Below are 23,500 nucleotides of genomic sequence, written 5' to 3' on the forward strand. Positions count from 1 at the left end.
AGCACAGAAAAATAAAGTCAGCCACTGTTTCCACTGTTTCCCCATCTATCTGCTGTGAAGTGATGGGACAGGCCATGATCTTAGTTTTCTGAATGCTGAGCTTTAAGCCAACTTTTTCACTCTCCTCTTTCACTTTCATCAAGAGACTCTTTAGTTCTTCTTCACTTTCTGCAGTTATTTTTAGCCCCTTATAATTTCTGTAATTTGTTGCTTGAGGAGACATTTGTCTAGATGCCAACACTGCAGCATGGCCACAAAGGGCCCAGGTCTCAACCTGTCTCAAACCCAAGCAGAAACTCTTCAGGAGACTTCTGTTGCATAGTGCTTGTCTAGTTTTATCAACGCCCTCTACGAGAATATGATTTTAATTCTCCGATAATACAGTCCATCACCTTGGTATATAAGTACCTCAATATGTACTTTTGCATAACAAGTAGGAATTTAACTAGGATTTTTTTTGACCCATTTCAAAAGCATTTGTTGCGATGATGAAATCTACATTCTTTTTTGAGGGTAATGTAAGATTTTTTAATGTTGGTACTTACTGAGAATCTTTGCAAACTCGGGAATTTAAGAAACGCCACTTTATTTTTTGTATCTCAACCTTTTGTTCCAAAGTTCATGTCTTGTGAGAGTGGCAGAAAATTGGACCTTGGTCATTCTTCCTCTGGTCCCTCCTGTGGGTGAGTTGTACAGCCCCGTACAATCAGGGAAAGAAGTCTTGGGAGGTCTCTCTGCAGCTGACCACAAAGTTCAGGGTCGAGAGGCTATTTACACTGTCTGGAGGCTTTCTTCAAGGCCAGCAGCTTTTGAGATAGACGAACCTGAACTTTGCCTTCCAAATAAGATGGGTTGTTCCAAAAACACAATGAAATCTTGTATCAATAAAGCTAAACACAAAGGAAACACTCACTCATCCAGACCCTGGCCATGCTTTATGTTCCTTGATTTCCTGAGCTCACGCCCACTGTTCCTGCTCCCCTGTCTACATCCAGCCCCTCTCACACGCATCCCTGTCCACTAACGCCAGGACATGGATGGTCTTTACTATAGCCATGTAACATACATAAATTTCCATATTTAACCATACATTTATAAACATTCAAAGGAAAATGATGCATTTGAACACTATTCAGTGTTCAGACTTTATCCAGTGTCTCTAAGAAAAAAAGATTCTTTGCACCTGCTGTCTGAAATTGCTGTGTGACAACCTTTCATAAAACATCTTCCCTTGTATGTTGGGGCTTCCCGGGTGGACTAGTGGTAAAGAGTCTGCCTGCCAAAGTAGCAGTTGCAGGTTCAATTCCTAGGTTGGGAAGATCCCCTGGAGTAGGAAATGGCAAACCTCTCCAATATTTTTGCCTGGGAAATCCCACGAACAGAAGAGCCTGGCAGGCTGTCTCCCATGAGCTGTAGCCTCCCAGGTTCTCCCATCCCTGAGATTTTCCAGGCAAGAATAATAGAGTAGGTGGCCATCTCCTTCTCCAGTGGATCTTCCCAACACAGGGATGGAAGCTGCGTCTCCTGCACTGGCAGGCGGATTCTTTGCTACTGAGCCGTCAGGGAAGCACTCCATCGGATGTAGTTAGTGTTAGTCATGCAGTCGTGTCTGACTCTTTGCAACCCCATGGACTGTAGCCCACCAGGCTACTTTGTCCATGGAATTCTCTTGGCAAGAGTCTGGAGTGGGGAGCCAGTCCCTTCTCCAGGGGATATTCCTTACCCAGGGATCGAGCCGGGTCTCCTGCCTTGGCAGGCAGAATCTTTACTGTCTGAGCCACCAGGGAAGCTCCCCCACTGTATGGATCCACCATCAAACTCAGAGCCACTAGCTACAGATGATTTTTAAAACGGATGTTACAATACTTGTTTTGATAGTCTCAAGTCTCTCTCTCTTTTTTTTATTTACTTATGAGAATGGTTTTTTTGTTTGTTTGTTTGTTTCAGTTCAAAAGTAAAGAATTCTAAGATAGAAATACAATAGTGTGTCTAATGATATTTCCTGGATATGTACCTCTACCATCATTACGGAGCTTATAAAAATAACAAATCTTCATTTGTTTCACTCACTTTTTTGTTCCAACTCTGTCGTATGTGAAGGCTTAGACAGCCTAGATCGTTGTTGGGCCTTATTCCAAATTATATAAGAGTCAGTGTCTTCCTAATTCATTCTCAGGACTGTTTTTTACTCAGAATCCAAAGTTATTTCCCACTCAAATCAGATGAAAATTTCTAACTGGAGGCTCTAATAATCTTCTCCCATCCAGTAATCCATCCTCCCAACAGCTCTTTTCTTCTATTTACCCACTCGCCATCTCTCCTGAAATCCTTATTCACCAAAACCCACTGCCCTGACCTGAATATTTATCGACACACACCTTACCACCTTTGTTATCATTTTCTTTTATAATTTTGTATTAATTATTATACAAATTAAAAATTTGGATACACATTAAATATAAATATATGAAGACAATTAAATATTTATATAAAACTTATATTCAAAATAAAATTTATAACAGATTTAAGTTATACAGTGTGATGCTATATTATAAACTTACTTCCTCTATCCAGTTTAAGAAATAGCACATTATGATTAACTTTGAAGTCCTTTAGATATCCTTCACAAGTCCCATATCCTCATCTACCCGTTTAGAGGCAACCTTCATCCTGAGCTCATTTGCTCATTTCTGCTTGCTTTTCTTAGTTTTATTATGCGTATTTTCATTCCCATGCAGTGTACTGTTTAAATTTGTATTTTCATTAACATAAAAGGATTCAGTCTGTCACTGTTCCTCCAGGATATCATCTTTTGCTCAGTGTTGTTCCTGATTCTTCAGTACATCAGCGTTGTAGCCAATAGCTCTGTGTTTCTCTCTCTCTACCCCCTACTCTTTCCTGCTTTATAGTATGCTTATGTGTAAATATATCACAAAATGCTTTTATCCAGTTATCTGCCAATGAGTATTTGTGTTTTCTATGAATTTCTTACTATACTGCAATAAACACTCTTACAAGACACACACATCCAAGGCTTTCTGTAGGTGCGTGCCTCCTGGGTCACAGGACTTAGCATTTTATGTGTGTTATAAACCACTAAATTATTTCGTAAAATAGTTTCACTAATTTATGCTTATAGTCACAATGTATACAGGTTTGACTTGCTCCAAAGCCTCATCAACTTTTGATATTGCCAGACTTTGTAAACTATTGTAAATCCAGTGGGTACCAGTTATATGTCATTGTGGTTTCGCTTGCATTTACCACTTCTACTGAGGTTGAGACTATTTTCATGTGTTTATTCAGCATTCATATTTCCTCTTCTGTAAAGTGCCTTAACTAATTTTCCCAATTTTCTATTTGGTGGTTTGTCTCTTTTTCCTATTACTTGAATGCTTTATATATTCCTGAAACAAATCTTTCATCAAGGATTTCTTTATCTAATTTGTGACTCTTCATTTTTAATGTGACTTGGATGGGCAGAAGCACTTGATTTTTATCGTAGTAGAATTTATCATTCCTATGTTTTAAGGCTAGTGCTTTTTATGTCTGGTTTAAGATTATCCTTCTATACTCTGATCTCATAAAGATATTCTGCTGTATTTCCTCCTAAAAGTTTTATATTTTGCCTCTTACATTTAGGTTTTTAATCTAATAAGTAATCTATTTTTAACAGATTTTAATAGATTTTAATTATTTTACTTAGAGGTCCAATTTCATATATTTCCTTGCTACAATAACCAGTAACCAAAAATAAACAATAACAACCAATAACCAATTGTTACAGCATCAAAAGTCTATCTTTTACTCACTTGTCAGCTGAACGGGCTCTATCATAATTTAAGTATTTCATCTATTTGTAAGTTAGTTTGTGGGGTCTCTAGTCTGTTCCATTGGTTTGTTTTCTCTTTTTGTATCAAAACTGCTCTCTTCATTATTACAGCTTTAAAATAAATCCTGATAAGGCAAATTTGCCAGCTTTTGTTTTCAAGTATATTATGGATACTTTGATGTTTTGCTCTATCATATAAATTTTAGAATCAGCATGTCAAATGCCCCATAGACATGAAAAGAGTATTTGGGGATTTTATTGTGAACATGTAGAATCAATATATCAACTTGAGGAGAATTGATAAATTTATTTATCAAGCCTTCCAAATTCTCTTTTTATGTAAAATAACTGTAAAATCTCCCAATACAGAGTTATAGTTTTCTTCATAAACATCTTTCAAATTTTATAATGTATTTATCCCTTGGTACTTATATGTTACGCAAGTGGCATCCTTTAAAATCGTATGTTTAAATATGTATTGGCGTGTAGGGAGCATGCAGCTGAATTTTGTATATTTAAATATGTATGTTTAAATATGTATTGGCGTGTAGGGAGCATGCAGCTGAATTTTGTATATTGGCGTGTAGGAACATGCAGCTGAATTTTGTGTATTGGCCTTGAATACAAGAAACTTGTAAAGACTCTTTTAATTGTAGTAATCTGTGGATGCTTCAGAGTTTTTTTTGTGGACCCACATGTTATCAGCAATTATGACAGCTTAATTTCTTCTTTCCCATTTCTGATATTGTTTTCCTGTCTTACTTCACTGTCTACAATATCCAGTACAGTGTTATATAGAGATGGTGGTAGTAAAAGACTTTGTAAATCCCTTGATCTTAAAGAAAATGTGCCCACTGACCCACTATTAAGTATGGTGTTTACTGTGGATTGTATATTGATATTCTTTGGCAGGTGGAAGAGGCTTCCTTCTCTTCCTAGTTAAGGATTTCCCCACATATGGCTGTTGAATTAGATGCGCATGCATTTCCTATCCTTCAGTGTGGGCCCTGCCTCCTGTCCCCTCAGATTCCAAAGGATGTGAGAACAAAAGCTCAAGTTCTGGTTTCAGCAGACGTCTTCAAGACCAAGCCAGGCTCAGTGTTCCATCTCCATTGGCTTGCCACGCCCACTCAGATGTAGGCTTCTGTGAATGCCTTACTTTGATGTTAGCCCAATGTGTTTTTTAAAAGAGATAACATTATGCTATTTGAAGCAACATGATTAGAATTGGAGATTGTCATACTGAGTGAAGTAAGTCAGACTGAGAAAGATGAATATCATATGAAATCATTTATATGTGGAATCTAAAAAATGTGTACAAATGAACCTATTTACAAAACAGAAATAGCATCACAGATGTTTAGAAAGCAAATTTGTGGGTACCGAGGGGGAAAAGGGCAGACAAACTGAGAGACTGGGATTGACATCTACACACTACTATATATAAAATCAATAACAACAAGGACCTACTGTACAGCACAGGAACTCGCTGAATACTCTGTAATGGCCTATATGGAAATGCAGCCTAAACGAGCAGTGGAGAGAGGTATACGCATAACTGTCATTTCATTAGACAGCAGAAGCCAACACAGCGTTGTGAATCATCTATACACCAGTGTCAGCTACTTTAAAAGAGATCCATTATTTTCCATCTAGACATTTTGGTTGCTTTTACTGATGGGTGGTCCAACCATCCCAGACAGTGTATGTAGCCCCCTGTATGCAATGCAGGACACCTGAGTCTAATCCCTGGGTCAGGAAGATCCCCTGGAGAAGGGAATGGAAACCCACTCCAGTATTCTTGCCTGGAGAATCCCAGGACGGGGGAGCCTGGTGGGCTACAGTTCATGGGGTTGCAGAGTCAGACACAACCTGAGTGACTAACACTTTCGTTTTTCACTTATGAGAAATAGAACTTTGCCTTTCTTTTCTGTCAAAATAATGCCCCTCACTTCTTCCAAAGCTTTTCTTAAAGTTCACTTCCTTTAGATTTTCTTTTTTTATCATCCTCTGGAAATGTTAACTTTATTAAATATAACAGTTTATATCACTTCTCAAACCTTTACCACCCTTTACCATAACAGTTTTACACATTTTTTAAAAATATTAAGGTTGGTAATTGATGCAAATGCTCTCTTGTCATGTACTTAATTTAGGCATCTTCTCATCTTATCTTAGAGACTCTGTTATAGTTTTAGTTCTTGAAAGCAAGCGGTGTGCTGTCTTTTCCTCAGATCACTCCAGAACTCTGTAATTGAACATGCCAGTTACCGAATGCATCTTGCTGTTCCCTCAGTAAACCTTGTCTGCTCTATAATTCCACCCTTCTAACACTTCTTCTCTGCTTCCATGGAGAAGATATTACCAAAGGAAATGTAACAATTCCTCTCTGAACAAACCTTCATTCTATGAAAACGTCTATACAGAGACATTCCAGGCAAAACTGCAAGTCAGTAGGACATCTCATTCTGCCTCTTTCTTTTATTTAAATTAATTTTAATGGGAGTATATTTGCTTTACAATCATTCTCCCTCTTTCCCTTTCCAGTTTTAGTGAGCATTCCTGATCCCTCTACCTTGTCCAATATTTGCTATTTTCATTGTACTTTGCACCTTCTGATATGTTACATCATTTTCCTATTTGTTATGTTTGTGGTTAACTATCTATGCCCTCCCTCCCCATAGAAGACAAGTCCCACAAGGGCATGGATCTAATACATTTGGTACATGAAATACCTCAAACAGAGCCTGGCCTAGAGTAGGTGCTCAGAAAACACTTAGGAATAAATGAATGTCATATAACATTTTACAGACAAAAAAAAAAAAAAGATAATGCAACTTCAAGATTTATTTTCACAAATGGTTTAATACTTTCTTAATCAGTGCTATTTTATGTTTTCAGATATCAATATGGCAGGAGAACCAAAACCATACAGACCAAAACCTGGAAATAAGAGGCCCATTTCTGCGCTTTACAGGTGAGTACGCAAGTACTATTTTATGATTTTGTTGTTCAGTCACTCAGTCATGTCCCACTCATTGTGACCCCATGGACTGCAGCATGCCAGGCTTGCCTGTCCTTCACTATCTCCCAGAGTTTTCTGAAATTCTTGTGATGCCATCCAAACATCTCATCTCATCCTCTGTCGTCCCCTTCTCCTCCCACCTTAAATCTTTCCCAGCATCAGGCTCTTTTCAAATAAGTCAGTTCTTCACATCAGGTGGCCAAACTATCAGAGTTTCAGCTTCAGCATCAGTCCTTCCAATGAACATTCAGGACTGATCTCTTTTAGGATGGACTGGTTGGATCTCCTTGCAGTCCAAGGGACTCTCAAGAGTCTTCTCCAACACTACAGTTCAAAAGCATCAGTTCTTTGGTGCTCAGACTTCTTTATGGTCCAACTCTCACCATGGGTACGTGACTACTGGAAAAACCATAGCTTTGACTAGATGGACCTTTGTTGGCAAAGTGATGTCTCTGCTTTTTAATATGCTGTCTAAGTTTGTCATAGCTTTCCTCTCTAGGAGTAAGCGTCTTTTAATTTCATGGCTGCAGTCACCCTCTGCAGTGATTCTGGGGACCAAAGAAATAAAGTCTGTCAGTGTTTCCATTTTTTCCCCATCTATTTGCTATGAAGTGATGGGACTGGATGCCATGATCTTAGCTTTTTGAATACTGGATTTTAAAAGTGAAAGAGGAGATGAAAAAGCTGGCTTCATCAAGAGGCTCCTTAGTTCCTCTTCACTTTCTGCCATAAGGTTATTGATATTTCTCCTGAGAATCTTGATTCCAACTTGTGCTTCATCCAGCCCATCATTTCCCATGATGTACTCTGCGTATAAGTTAAATAAGCAGGGTGACAATATACAGCCTTAATGTACTCCTTTCCCAGTTTGGAAATTTGTTGTTCCATGTCCATTTCTAACTGTTTCTTCTTGAACTGCATACAGATTTCTCAGGAGGCAGGTCAGGTGGGCTGGTATACCCATCTCTTGAAGAATTTGCCAGTTTGTTGTGATCCACACAGTCAAAGGGGCTTTGGCAGAGTCAATGAAGCAGAAGTATATGTTTTCCTGGAATTCTCTTGCTTTTTCTATGATCCAACAAATGGTGGCAATTTGATCTCTGATTCCTCTGCCTTTTCTAAATATAATTTGTACATCTGGGAGTTCTCAGTTCACGTACCGTTAAAGCCTAGCTTGGAGGATTTTGAGCATTACTTCACTAGCATAAGACATGAGTGCAGTTGTGTGGTAGTTTAAACATTCTTTGGCATTGTCCTTCTTTGAGATTTACTGGGGTCCAGCCCCAGTGGATCCAGGGAATTCAAAGGGGAGATTGCTTCAGTGATCAGGATACGATAGAATTAAAGATATAAAGAGTGATCAAATAAGGATAGCTCAGTGAGAAAATTCAGTGGAGAAAAGAGGCTGAATAACTTGGTTTACGTGGAAAGCTAATAAAATTCCAAAGCAAGGAATTTACGTTACCTATGTAGGCTGCAGGTGTCCTCCCGTTCTCCCGAAGGAGAGGAGACACTAAGGCCTCCCCCGTCAGATCTTAGAAACCCAGGCAAAATTAGTAGGCTTGACGAGCCTCCACGCTCAAAGTGGGAATTCAGCCAGAAGGTGAGAGAAATAACAACATGGGGAGACCAAGTTTCATTGAACAAGGCCCGCACTTTATTTTCCAAAGTAGTTTTTATACCTTAAGTTGTGCATAGAGGATAATGGGGGAAGGGGTAGAGTTAGCAGTAAGCCAGGCTTTCTTCCTGCAAACTTATCATATGCAAAAGTTTAGGTGAATTACATCATCTTCTGGCCAAGAGGGCTGTTAACATTTCAAGATCCTTTCTTCAGGAAACTTATTTTTCTCTAAAGGTGATTATTCTAAAGTCAGGCGCCACCCTCCAAAAGCATTAGATAAAATTGCATTCCTATAGGGCAAAGGTGTGGTGGGCTATAACAAGAAAAAGAATTAACTCAAGGGTCCAAGGTTACAAACATTAAAGGTACTACTTACATTCCTATACACCAATTATATTAATCAATACACTGCCAGGGACACAGTAGGTAAGGGATATGGAGCTTTAGCAGCAAACATTGGCCCAACAAGAGAAAAACCCTTCAGCAATATAATTTCTAATCAATCTTTTAACTGATCAAAGGAATCTGTATTTAGACAGTTTAGAACATCTCATGCCTCTCACGGTTGGGAGGCTGTGAACAATTACATGTGGCCGGAATAACCTTCAGAGGAGTTTGTAGGTTGAAACATTCTTGTCACGCCCAGGAACTTTATCAACTGGAGCTGTAAGTTAACTCTTTTTCAGAGAGAGGTGGTGGGGGACAGCCCCCTGTAAAGTCAGAAGTGTAGATGAGAGCACAAAGCAGTAAAGTAGGCAGACTCTGGTTTTGGGGGTAGATGCTCGAGAATTTCCAGGGGGACTCCTAAGGCTCGATCCCACCTTTGCGTATGCCGAGCCTCCTTCCTCATGACCTTTGCCACGCGCGGAGTTCCTCATGCTGGCTCCCAGCAGAGACTGGAATGAAAACTGACCTTTTCCAGTCCTGTGGCCACTGCTGAGTTTTCCCAATTTGATGGCATGATGAATGGAACGTATTAACAGCATCATCTATTGGTATTTGAAATGCCTCAGCTGGAATTCCATCACCTCCACTACCTTTGTTCATAGTAATCCCACTTGACTTCACATTCCAGGATGTCTGGCTCTAGGTGAGTGATCATACCATCATCGTGATTATCGGGGTCGTGAAGATCTTTTTTCTATAGTTCCTCTGTGTATTCTTGCCACCTCTTCTTAATATCTTCTGCTTCTGTTAGGTCCATACCATTTCTGTCCTTTATTGAGCCCATCTTTGCATCAAATGGGAGAAGGCAATGGCACTCCACTCCAGTACTCTTGCCTAGAAAATTCCATGGACAGAGGAGCCTGGTAGGCTGCAGTCCATGGGGTCACTAAGGGTCGGACACGACTGCCGAGGTTCAGCCCCGGCTGATCCAGGGTATTCGAAGGGGAGACAGCGTCGGCGACCTATTCAAATGTTAATTCAAGATATAAAGAGTAATAGAATGAGGATAGCTCAGTGGGAAAATTCAGTGAAGAAAAGAGGCTGAGTAGCTTGGTTTATGTGGAAAATCAATATAACCCGTGACACCAGGTTAGCTCTGACCACGGAGGCCGCAGGCGCCCTCTTGAATAGCCGAAGGTGCTCCACCTTAGACACCTTCTCGAGTGGGTCTTAGAAGCCCAGGCAAATAAATGGTCGCAGAGGACCTCCGCACTCCAGATGGAGACTTTAGCCAGAATGTGAAAAGAAAGAATGACACGGGGAGACCAAGCTCTGGTGAGCAAGGCCCGTAGCTTTATTTTCAACAGGGGCTTTTATACCCTAAGTTACACATAGAGGATAATAGGGGATGCAAAGTCAGCAGTTTTTGATCCTTATCAAAAACCAGGGTTTCTTTCCTGCAAATTTATCGTATACAAATGGTTTAGGTGATTTACATCATCTTCTGGCCAGAAGGCCTATTAACATTTTATGACTCTTGACAAAGACTTATCAACAAAGACTTATTTTCTCTAAGAGTAATTATTTTAAGGTTTGGCGCCATCTTTCGAAGATAAAATTGCATTCCTATAGGGCGGATGTGTAATGGGTTTACAACAAAGGAAAGAATTTATTACCTTAAGGGTCTAAAGTTACTAACACCAAGGCCACTACTTATTTTTTCTACATACCAACTATTAATTAATACACATTCAAGGATACAATTCAGGGGATGTGAAAACTTGGCAACAAACATTGGCTCATCAATGAAATCTTATACTAGTTTTATTCTGACAGTTTCTTAGTCTCTGAGAGGCTCTAAGCTATTTGAATATCTTAAGCTTCCCGTGCCTCTCGAGGCTGGGAGATTGTAAACAATTGTATGCATAGCTGTAGGAGTCCGGGTAAACTTGTCAGGCGAGTTAGAGAGCTATCTGAGGGGTTTGGATTTGAACACTAATTGCCCAGGAACTTTATTAATTGGAGCTGTAAGTTAACTCTTTGACAGAGAGAGCGAGATGGTGGTGGGGGACAGCCCCCAGTAAAGTCAGAGGTGAGAGCACAAAGCAATAAAGTAGGCAGACTCTGGTTTTTTGGGGGTAGATGCTCTAGAATATCCAGGGGGACTCCTGAGGCTCGATCCCGCCTTTGCATATGCTGAGCCTCCTTCCTCATGACCTTTGTCACGAGTGGAATGCCTCACCGGCCCGGCACTGACTGAGCGACTTCACTTTCACTTTTCACTTTTCACTTTCATGCATTGGAGAAGGAAATGGCAACCCATTCTAGTGTTCTTGCCTGGAGAATCCCAGGGACGGGGGAGCCTGGTGGGCTGCCGTCTGTAGGGTCACACAGAGTCAGACACGACTGAAGCAACTTAGCAGTAGCAGCAGCAGTTGCATCAAATGTTCCCTTGATATCTCTCATTTTCTTGAAGAGATCTCTAGTCTTTCCCATTCAATTTTTTTCCTCCATTTCTTTGCATTATTCACTTAGGAAGGCTTTCTCATCTCTCCTTGCTATTCTTTGCAACTCTGCATTCAGATGGGTATCTCTCTCCTTTTCTCCTTCACCTTTCACGTCTCTTTTCTCAGCTATTTGTAAGGCCTCCTCATACAACCATTTTGCCTTTTTTCTTGGAGACGGTTTGGATCACTGCTTCCTGTATAATGTTATGAAATTCCATGAATCATTCAGGCACTCTATCAGATCTAATCTCTTGAATCTATTTGTCACTTCCACTGTATAATCATTAAGGATTTGATTTAGGTCCTACCTGAATGGTCTAGTGGTTTTCCCTACTTCAATTTAAGTCGGAATTTTGCAATAAGGAGTTCATGATCTTACCTGCAGTCAGCTCCCAGTCTTGTTTTTGCTGACTGTATAGAGCTTCTCCATCTTCAGCTTCAAAGAAAATAATCAATCTGATTTCGGTGTTGACCATCTGGTGATGTCCATGTCTAGAGTCGCGTGTTGTGTTGTTGGAAGTGGGTGTTTGCTATGACCAGTGCGTTCTCTTGGCAAAACTCTGGTAGCCTTTGCCCTGCTTCATTCTGTACTCCAAGGCCAAACTGGCCTGTTACTCCAGGTATCTCTTAACTTCCTACTTTTGCATTCTAGTTCCCTATGACAAAAAGGACATCTTTTTTTTTTTTTGGTGTTAGTTCTAGAAGGTATTGTAGGTCTTCACAGAACCATTCAACTTCAGCTTATTTGGCATTAGTGGTTGGGGCACAGACTTGGATTACTGTCATATTGAATGGTTTTCTTTGGAAACAGAGTTCATTCTGTCATTTTTGAGACCACACCCAAGTACTGCATTTCAGACTCTTTTGCCGACACTGAGGGCTACTCCATTTCTTCTAAGGGATTTTTGCCCACAATAGTAGATATAATGGTCATCTGAATTAAGTTTGCCCTTTCTTGTCCTTTTTAGTTCATTGATTCCTAAAATGTCAGTGTTCACTCTTGCCATCTCCCATTTGATCACTTCCAATTTACCTATCCATGGACCTAACATTCCAGATGTCTATGCAGTATTGTTCTTTACAGCATCAGATTCTACTTTCACCACCAGATACATCCACAACTGGATGTCTTTTCTTGTTTGACTCAGCCTCTTCATTCCTTTTGGAGCTATTTCTACACTCTTCTCCAGTAGCATATTGGGCACTTATGGATCTGGGGTGTTCCTCTTTCAATGTCATATCTCTTTGCCTTTCATACTGTTCCTGGGATTCTCAAGGCAGGAATGCCAAAGTGCTTTATTTTATGAATTGTGGTAGTAAAAATTCTTACAGTTTTAAAAGAGAATATAACCTATAAAGAATCAAATATTCTGAAGAGAAATCCTTATTGGCATAAAGTACAGCAAAATGTTGGTGGTATAGCTATATCAAGGAGCATTGGTAGGGATCTGGCCTAACCTTTTCATTTTCACTTAAGCAACCCTTAAGAGCCCTCAAAAGATAGCTTGGAGCTGTGTTCTTGCCTTTGTTCTCTGAAAATTAGCCTATCTCCTTTTCAGCCACTCACAGCTTCATTTCTCGGACTATAAAGTAAAAGGGTCAGAACTAGATGAGTTCTAAGGTCCTTTTCACGCCTAATATCTATAAGATATTCCTCTAGTAAAATCTAATAAAAGTCTCTCGTGACTCTACCTAACAAGTGGTAGAAGGCTAACATTTGCTCACTAGTGCATGTCATGTACTGCACATATTTTATATATATTATTTAATTTTCACAGCAATTCTGCAGTGTAGATGTTGCTACTCTCATCTTGCAGATCAAGAACCTGATATGCCATTTCTTAGAAATCTTCCCTAGGTCACGCTACTGGTAAATAATGGTTTGGTTCAGTTCAGTCACTCAGTCATGTGTGACTCTTTGCAACCCCATGGACTGCAGCACATCAGGTCTCCCTGTCCATCACCAACTCCTGGAGCTTGCTCAAACCCATGTCCATCAAGTCGGTAAATGATGGTGCCAACTATCAAGCTCGTGCTTTCTGATGCCATGCCCTGACTTCTTTCCAACAGATCATGCAGCCTCTTTGTTACAAAGAATGTGTTTCTTTTACCTCTATTTCCTCGAAAAAACAAGTAAAATCCTTCTCTTTTCTAGAGAGATATTAACTAATTCCTTTAATCTTTCCTAATATACTTGAATCTGAGTCAGTTTAACATTCCAGTCTTTCTCCTCTACATGCCCCGATTTAGGGTCATTGCTTATAGTCTCAATTTCAGATGGATGGAGTAGAACACACTTACTTAGACTAGACTGTATCGTTCCATATAGACTTCTGTTTGGTTAAGTAAAATTCAACTGATTTGGGGAAGATGTCAAGATTAAACTCATAGAAATTTTGATTCTTTAAAAACAGCCACTTTTTGGAAAAAAAAAAAATGTTCTGCTGCTAAGCTATATATCCCACTTCATGTACTTTTGCCATTGCCTTTTGTAATCTAGGTGCTGACTCTGCATCTCTGTTAAATCCCCTTTGGTTAGACTTAGCCAATTGTTCCACGCTGTTGAGATCGCCTATCATGCAATTTATATGGCCCTGTCCCAGATACGTATCTTCATTCTGTCAGGGTTCATTCCAAAGAACTAATGTAAGTGGTGAGCGAGGCCCCTTTCTCCTGATATCATTTGAATAAAAGAGAATTGAGTTATGCATATCAAAATCGATTATATTCTGATATACTGTAGCATGAAGAGCCCTCAAAAGATAGCTTGGAGCTATGTTCTTGCCTTTGTTCTCTGAAAATTAGCCTATCTCCTTTTCAGCCACTCACAGCTTCGTTTCTCGGACTATAAAGTAAAAGGGTCAGAACTAGATGAGTTCTAAGGTCTTTTTCACACCTAATGCCCCAGGGTTCTCTAAGGTATGACAATCAGCAATCTGAAAAGACACACTGGAAATATATCATAATTGCTTTTTCATTTTGGCCATGTCCTTTTATTTAATTTAATAAACATTTTTATATAAAAAGAGAAAGCTACAGGACTTATCAAATGTTGGTAATTGGCCATAAAGCAGTATTGATATTAAAACTCAGAGATGGAGTCATCAACAAATGCCAAATGATGCTTTCTGTACCTTGTTAGAGGTAAAGGACAATGTTTAAGAAACCGAGAAGTGCAAATAATTTGTAATCAGATAGATTTTTAAATGTATGCATAGACTTGCAGCTAATGCAGAATTTTTGAAATGTCATAATTTCAATTATTATCAGAAAAAGCTGCCAATGGCTTTTCTTCTCATCAAAGAACTTCCACTGTCTGTGCAACGATGTTAATTTCGCATTTTCCCTGTTCTTGGAGTGTTTCTGTTTTCTTTTGAGAATAGAAGCTTATGACAAGACACAAATGTCTTTTTAACTGTTATTTCTCTAAGTTATGTTGAATTGTGAATGCAGAAGACTTAGAAGCAGAAGTTTATTTAAATCTGATACTTTGTATACAAAACATTAGAGGGGAAATGCTTATTTATCCTAGTTTCATCTATTTACACAAAAGAAGGCTGAGACGTTCTGAAATTGCAAGAAAAACGAGAACAGAGGGAACAAAAGACCGTGAACATGCAGTTCAGAAATCCTTTTTATTCACATGCCCCCATTCTTACATAAGCTTAATAATAATAATACCTTACTTTATGCAGACCAACCGTGATTTCACAGTCATTATTCATCAGTTCACCGCAGAACACGACCAAGTTGGTATTATGTGCCTTGCTCCATAGATGAAAAAACTAAGTTTCCAAGACAATAAAGGATTTTCCCGAAGAAAGGTAACAAGATTAGGAACTGAACTCTGGTTTTCAGCCTTCGAGTCTAAAGATCTTGTCCCTTGATCACAACTCCCTGTGTTTATTTACCTACTACCACATAAACAATACAAATTCTGAAGCACAGAGATTTCTGCCCACCAAAACCAATAATCAATTATGTTTCTGTTCCATGAATATCTTGCCAGCAGGTGACAAAGGAAAGCCTGTAGACTCTACTTAGCATGAGAACAAGAGTTGCCACTGATCTGTGTTCTCATAGGGCACAGGTTTTGCGTTTCAAGTTCTTTACCTAACGTAATAGCTGTACCATTTTTCTTAATAATATAAAATGGAATAATTGAGATGAAAGCACAGTTCATTGGAGGGAATATAGTAGCAGCTTGAAAAAGGGTGGTTTCTACTTTGCTACTCTTTGCATCTTCGGGTCTCTTTCCTCATCTGTAAAATGAAAGAGCTAGAATAATTACATTTGTTCATTCATTCTTTCATACAAGACATATTCATTCTGTGTCTACTATGGTCTAGGCACTGAGGTAGCTGCTCTTCTGGACAAATGATCCAGAAAATGCAAAGGCCGCAGGGCAAGGAGAAGGCATAATGAAATAAAAGGAAACCATCTTTATGGTTATGAGTAACCTCTGATTTATCTTTGTGCCCTAAACTATTGTGTCTCTATGTCTATTTCCTCTACTGGGGATGTCAGTGATCTGCCATTAGATTTTTTTTTTCTTCGCTTCTGTCCATTTTATCTGTGTCATCAACCACAAAGTAGTATTTACAATGGAATATTCATGGATGCATTGCTTGGATTTGTTACTTCTAACAGGATTCTCAGTTTAGCCAACCTTCACTGAGCATATCACTCGTGCTAGAATATCACGGTACACAGAGATGCTACTCTTAAAAAGCACAGTAAGGCTTCAGTATATTAATATCATATATATAAGTTAGATACACCCATACATAAGGAGCATACATGAAGGACACATATAGTTCTATGAGGAAATACATGGGAGAATTACAGGTTCTTCCTGGTGGACAGGAAGTGAAAAGCCTGGTTGACAATTAGGCCAACTTCTGAGGAAGCAGGCGCTCACTTCACAGACAAAGGACTTGAGGACAGGCACGCCAGACGGAGAACACGTGGGGACAGTCACAGAGATGAAGACGGCATCTCGTGCCAAGAACCGGGATACACCTCTTGGATCACCAGGCCGTGGCGGCTCAGTCATCCCTCTATGACTGCTGATCAGACAAAGGAATCTGGCTCTTATTCTGCCGGCAACAAGGAGCCATTTGAAAATGATGAGTGACTGGAAATGGGGTGTTAGGATGAGTGTGAGTTACAGATATGTCCCAGGTTTCTAGCTTAGGCAACTGGGGGGAATGGGGGGTGATCACTTGATTCTACTAAAGCAGTAAGAAAGGCATGATGAGCAGCAGAAAGTTCAGGTCTGCTGCTGCTGCTACTAAGTCACGTCGGTCATGTCCGACTCTGTGCAACCCCATAGACGGCAGCCCACCAGGCTCCAGTGTCCCTGGGATTCTCCAGGCAAGAATACTGGAGTGGGTTGCCATTTCCTTCTCCAAGTTCAGGTCTGGGATTGGGGAAAAGAAGTAAAAAATAAAATTATTTCATTCTTGCCCATGAATTCATAGACAGACAATTCATTAAAATAACACTTATAATAAAAATGAGGCTATTTGTAAATGAAATGTAATTAATCATTTGCGAACACTCCATAAATATTAGAGCTAGTCCTAATGATGAATAGCAAATCCATTCTCTAGGAAGAATGTTGTCACTTTTCATAAATTGCTGCTTCACATGTGCTATGCACATTACAAAGTATCCATGGTGCTCTGAAATAATCACTCTCCCCCAGGAAGTGAGTTTCCCAGCATGCCAAGTTCCAATTACTGCTAAACAATTGCTAAATGAGAAAAACTGTATGATGGTTTTGCATCTGCTTGTAAAGGAGACAGACCTTTCCCTTCTGATGTGAGTAAAGCTGACAACTAGAGAACAAAGATATTATTTATCAAAGCTGAAGAGCACAGGTTTTAACACCCAGAGGAAGCTCTCTGGGTCACAAGGAGCACAGCTCAGTAAGACACGTAAGGCATCAAGTGTCATTCCACTCATCGCATGGATATTATTAAGGATCATTCCTAAATATGGCTTTGTTGCTATTATAAACTTGTTTTTCATAGCAACCTTCCCACCCCACAGAGATGACCATGGAAATCAAGATTGCCACTTCAAATGCCAACAAGAGTCCTTAAGATGGTCACAGAGTAACCTATAGTATTACCATCTCACGATCACCAAAGTTAGAGGTGAACGCCATGAATGCAGGTTACTAAAGGAAAATCAATGATCAAAATCTTTCAAAGTGTGGGCCAAGCAAGGTGACTCTGCAGCAGAGTATCTGTGGTGACTTGTTTCCCACTTGACTTATTGAGTTCTACTGCCGTTCCTCACAGTGACTCTGGCACATCACAGCAAAGAGGGACCCTCGGGGATCCACAATGTCCCGCAGAACCTTAACAATAGAAAGGAAAGCAATAGAAGCTAATTTCAGCTAATGCTAAGCCCCCAAAATCAATGTGAAGCAAAAGCGTCTCGGTATCTCCACTGTATTGATTTGCTCTGTGTACTAAAAAGATGTTTACCAGTTAGCTATTGATCATTTGTTTTACATCTTCTTGTATAAGGTCGAAGATAATCCACATTCACTTTCAGAAGCTCAGTCCTTCCAGCGTCAGTGTCCCCATTTACACTGGTTGCTGCTGCTAAGTCGCTTCAGTCGTGTCCGACTCTGTGCGACCCCAGAGACGGCAGCCCACCAGGCTACCCCCATCCCTGGGACTCTCCAGGCGAGAACACTGGAGTGGGTTGCCATTTCCTTCTCCAATGCATGAAAGTGAAAAGTGAAAGTGAAGTCGCTCAGTCGTGTCTGACTCTTCGCGACCCCATGGACTGCAGCCCACCAGGCTCCTCCATCCATGGGATTTTCCAGGCAAGAGTACTGGAGTGGGGTGCCATTGCCTTCTCCACTTTACACTGGTAAAGGCGTCTATTTCACCTGCCGAGTCTGATGAACCCCCTCAGAAATGGGCTCTGGGGCTTTTAAATGGACTGTACGGAGAACAGGGAAATGTATTCCTACCCCCTATACTAATGCATCCTGTCTTGAAATGGATACAGGCCCAGCCTTGATATGCCTATAAGCTTCAGTCTGAAAGCAAGTTGTCGCCAGGGCTGTGTAGAAGTCATTATCTCTCAAATCACTCTCTCTCTTTTCTTCTTGCTTCTAATCCAATTTTCCCTGGGCAACCAACTTACTATCACGGAAAAGTGCAGTTGCCAATACCCACGAGAGAAACTATGCACCAAACAGTGTCTGCTTCTAAAACTCAAAGCTGAACATCCATGTATCTGGGTAACTGAGGGCGACTTCTCTTTAGTTCACGCTTCCCAAGCAAACATAAAATGCTTTTGAGCCAGAATAGGTTCCAAACACTTACTTTGTGGTTGCTTCAAAATTGTGCACGTGTTTGATGAAGAGAGTTTTTAGGTGGCCTGGATCCTAAAACTGGCAGGGCAAAATCACCAGTAATTCAACTAAACTAAAATCACCAGTAATTCAAAGTGGAGCTCTTATTCTTTAGTATTTTCAGCTTCATAAAGGAAGAGGAAAAGTTTTCTGAAAGATAATATGTGTTTAAAGAGCCTGGAACTCTGATAGATGTTGTCCGTATCTTAGCTATTCTCATTATTATGATAATTTTTTTAAAAGTTCTATAATAAAGTATTTTAAGAAGCTATTTAAAATGAGCTGTGAGCTATGATAATGTTGCTAAAATTCACAGTTAACTAAACAGGTTAACATTTCCTTTAACTGCCTAAAGAGGAGACTTAAAAATAAGCGATTATGCTTACTTATAGTATATAGCTCATATTTCAACATGAAGCAAATATAATTTATAAACCTTTTAATGTAAAATGTTTAAAGAAATGCTGACACAATACCCATTAAAATAGTTCTGCTGCAGGCAATTCTCTGCTAGGTTAAAGGATGACCTATTTGCAGTCTTCTGTTATGTTCTTAATGCATAAATATCCATGAATAAATTCTTGCTTATAGAAAAAAACATGGTACTGGTACAAAGAAGCTGAATAGTACAGTTCCTTGATGCAGAAAATTCATCTTTAAAACTTTTTGAAAGACTATGGTTGTATTCGTTTGATTTGAGGCAACTTATGATAAAATCAAAGGAAGCAAAAATCATACAATCAATTTTAAGAAGTAAAAGCCAAGAACGAGGTAGAAGTTGGGAGTGTTGCGGTGGGTGGATAGGATCAGGAAAATTGTACTTAGAAGATGTGTACAATAATAAGATATTGAAAGTGGGCATCAGATTTAGCTATGAGATTCCCTGCAGTCAACCCAAAACGGAATGCATGATAATCTATTAATCATCTATTAAAGAGAGTCCTCCAATCCGTGACAAGAAATTGATTTTTTTCCCTAACTCTCTTTTCTGAGAGGATTACTACTGCACATGAAATCATCTAAACAGCATAACAGATACAACCCTCAGTAATAGTTATGCAACACACACACACTATTTTTAGACTAATGGGAGTTTTATCATCAAGTCTCTCAACAAAAATCAAGGATAAATGGCAGTGCAACAAGCCACACAGTCTTCCTTTCTGCTTCTCCCAAAGCAATTTACTATCCTGTAACGACCACATGAAACTCAAGAAGAGTGGTGTCCCAAGATGGCTAGATCTGCAGACCAGCACTGTTCAGATCAGTCACACGGCTGCCTGATGGGAGGAGGTGAAAGCTAGAGCGGGCTGCCCAGCCCCAGAGATGGAAAGAGAAGCGACCGCGCCTGGATGTTATGATCGTCACACGGGGGCCTCTGACCTCCTCTTCTGGAACTGGGAGAAGCGGGAAGGGGTGATAGATGTAGCGTGGGAGGGAGGGCCGAAATGTCACCCCATCCCGGGACTGGCCGCTGTGAGGAAGACGCACAGCTCTCTTCTTCCAGCTGGCGATTTCACTGTGCTTTAGAATCTCCCGCACATCATGAAACAGTTGTTTTCTTTCATTTGTAAAAACAAGGTTTTCTGTTGAACAAAAGCCTCCTGAGAAACAGAACTCAGGTGCCATTGCCTTTGTGTGATGTATTCTCCGTGTCTCACTCTGTGTTTTCATGCTTTGCATGATGAGATATCGAGAGTTAGAGCACCAGCAGTCATCAGGGAGGTGCTCTCTGCCAGAGTAGAACGTGCTTTTGGATTTTTTCTTCTAAAAGACACTGCCCTGGCTTGGTCACAAGATGGAGTGTATTCACTATCAGTACTGATTTCTTAATTTATTCCCATTTGTAACATTCTGGGATCTTGCTGTTTACTTTCCAAGCCAGAGAGCAAAGTAAGGCATAGGTTCTTCATTAGCAGGTTTATGCTTTTATTCCTTCATACTCTATCCAGTATCTTAAAATATTCATATTTTTTGATTTAGTAACTCCATTTCCAGAAGTATGTCTAAGTGAATAATCCCAAACATCTGAAAACATAAAAAAGTGAAATTATTCCCAAGATGTTCTTTGTGGTTGTATTTATACTACTGAATAATCTGATTCAACCCAAGTATTATGCAGTAATTATATGACACATCCACTAGATAGAATGCTTACAAGGTATTCAAGTAACAAGGGAAGAGATGTGAGAGTTGAATTAAAAAAAATAGAGAGACAGCATATATAATAGCATTTAATTATATAAACAGTATGGATTATAGGCACAGAAAAACAAAATTACAAATGAAACAAATATATGAAGAGAAAAAATAGAGATCAAAATATTAGCTGTAATTGTCTTTGGACAGTGAGAATATGGATAGTATTTTTATTGCAACTTTAATACCTAATGCAAATATCTTTAATGAGAATTTTATAACCAAAGAGAGAGAGAGATTTTAAAAGCAGATTTTACCAGCAGTGAATGATAAGCACAAAAGCATGCAAGCAAGTAAGCACGAGGACTTTTGTACTCAGTGCTATGTGAAACCAGTTCAACACATATGGCCTTTCATCTTTAAAGCCAGACTCTCAGTCACTGTGGTTGTTAGAAAAGTTAATTTTCTAAAAGGGCAACATCATTAACATTTGTCTTACAGTTCAGCTCAGGCCAGCAGCCCCACGTGGAGAAGGGGTCCCTGCCGGGGCTAAACGCAGGGTCAGGAGCTCACAGTGCAGAGAGGAGTAGGGGATAGGCAGGGATGAAGCTGAAGTCATCCGATCTTCAAAAACAAAAAAGTAAAAATTTATGAGCCCTTCAAGTGGTGCAATAAAATCGCTAATCAGGGATGCACGGCGAGGGCAGTTCTGACTGCAAATTAGTGAGCCAGTAAGGAGGCAAGCGGTGACTGTCTGACACTAACCGGCCCGTTGCACTGAACGCTGTGTCTCAGCCACTTTGCCCCCACTGCTGTTGCTGCTGCTTGGAAAGGGCACCGTGCAGCGAGCTGCAAAGAGCAACCGAGTAGTTCCAAATAAAGCGCAGGTGACAGCCTCAGTGCACAGCGTACGGCCCACGGCAGAGAGAGAGGGCAGACGCTCTGCGCTCCTGACTCTGCACAGAGAAAACCTATCACGGCAGAGAGAGAGGGCAGATGCTCTGCGCTCCTGACTCTGCACAGAGAAAACCTATCACTGCAGAGAGAGAGGGCAGAGGCTCTGCGTTCCTGACTCTGCACAGAGAAAACCTATCACTGCAGGACAGCCAGTCACAATGAGTCTGGAGAGGGTCAACACGTGTTAGACATCGTTTTAGGAAAATAATACTCCAACCAACAGCTATTTTTGAAAAGGAAGCAGAAGGAAAATATGGACGATCGTGTGTAAAACAGCATTTTGAGTTGGATTGCCTAGCAACTGTTAGAGGTCCCTTACTAAAACTATCCACAATATCAGGGTGAAGGCATTTCTAGAAGAACTTAAGTAGAATTGGAATGTCTAATTTCTTGATTTGCTGAAGACTTTGTTTTTCTTATTTGTTTTACTCCTTATTAGCTAAGCTCAATATAGCACAGCTCACGTTTAGAGGGTTGAGAAAAGAAATATCACACAACCAATATTTTAAAATAAGAACTAAATCGAGTGTAAAAAAAGCTGAAGTGTGGCATGAAAAAACCCATAAAGATAGTATGAAAGAAATAAGTAATACCAGGCATTCATTTTTAACTGAAAAACCAGGTATATTATTTTTTAAGTATAATGCTGAAGAAATAAAACTCAAGAAAGAATGGCTTTGTGTATAGATGAGAATAATGTGGGCAGGCAGTTATCAGACAGACATTCTATACTCGGCCTGGCCAGAGAGAATTGTCTTCCAGTACCCAAGCTGTGAGCACTGACCATAGATCCTGTTCCAGAACAAAGTCCCAGTCCTGGGATACTGACCGAAAAAGGATGAGAAGGTGGCAGGGCAGCCCACTCAGCTTCTTTCCACGAGGGATCTTGAGATGGCACCACTGGAACCTCAGATCATATCAGATCAGTCGCTCAGTCATGTCCAACACTTTGTGACCCCATGAATCGCAGCACGCCAGGCCTCCCTGTCCATCACCAACTCCTGTAGTTCACTCAGACTCACGTCCATAGAGTCAGTGATGCCATCCAGCCATCTCATCCTCTGTCGTCCCCTTCTCCTCCTGCCTCCAATCCCTCCCAGCATCAGAGTCTTTTCCAATGAGTCAACTTTTCGCATGAGGTGGCCAAAGTACTGGAGTTTCAGCTTTAGCGTCATTCCTTCCAAAGAAATCCCAGGGCTGATCTTTAGAATGGACCAGTTGGATCTCCTTGCAGTCCAAGAGACTCTCAAGAGCCTTCCCCAACACCACAGTTCAAAAACATCAATTCTTCAGCGCTCAGCTTTCTTCACAGTCCAACTCTCACATCAATACATGACCACTGGAAAAATCATAGCCTTGACTAGCCTCTCTGCTTTTTAATATGCTATCTAGGTTGGTCATAACTTTCCTTCCAAGGAGTAAGCATCTTTTAATTTCATGGCTACAATCACCATCTGCAGTGATTTTGGAGCCCAAAAACATAAAATCTGACACTGTTTCGACTGTTTCCCCATCTGTTTCCCATAAAGTGATGGGACCAGGTGCCATGATCTTCGTTTTTGTGAATGTTGATCTTTAAGCCAACTTTTTCACTCTCCACTTTCACTTTCATCAAGAGGCTCTCTAGTTCCTCTTCACTTTCTGCCAT

At 40.2% G+C, this 23,500-nt stretch overlaps 1 protein-coding gene across 1 annotated transcript in view; it reads left to right on the top strand.

Annotated features, from left to right (window-relative positions):
- Positions 1 to 23,500, top strand: part of RALYL (RALY RNA binding protein-like) — an 825,421-nt gene that overhangs the window by 652,122 nt on the left and 149,799 nt on the right. The window contains exon 3 of the mRNA XM_010846211.1: positions 6,734 to 6,809. Coding sequence (XP_010844513.1) covers positions 6,734 to 6,809 — 76 coding nt within the window. The remainder of the gene's footprint in view (positions 1 to 6,733; positions 6,810 to 23,500) is intronic.

This window comes from Bison bison, unplaced genomic scaffold, assembly GCF_000754665.1.
Source record: "Bison bison bison isolate TAMUID 2011002044 unplaced genomic scaffold, Bison_UMD1.0 scf7180017864233, whole genome shotgun sequence".
NCBI lineage: Eukaryota > Metazoa > Chordata > Mammalia > Artiodactyla > Bovidae > Bison > Bison bison.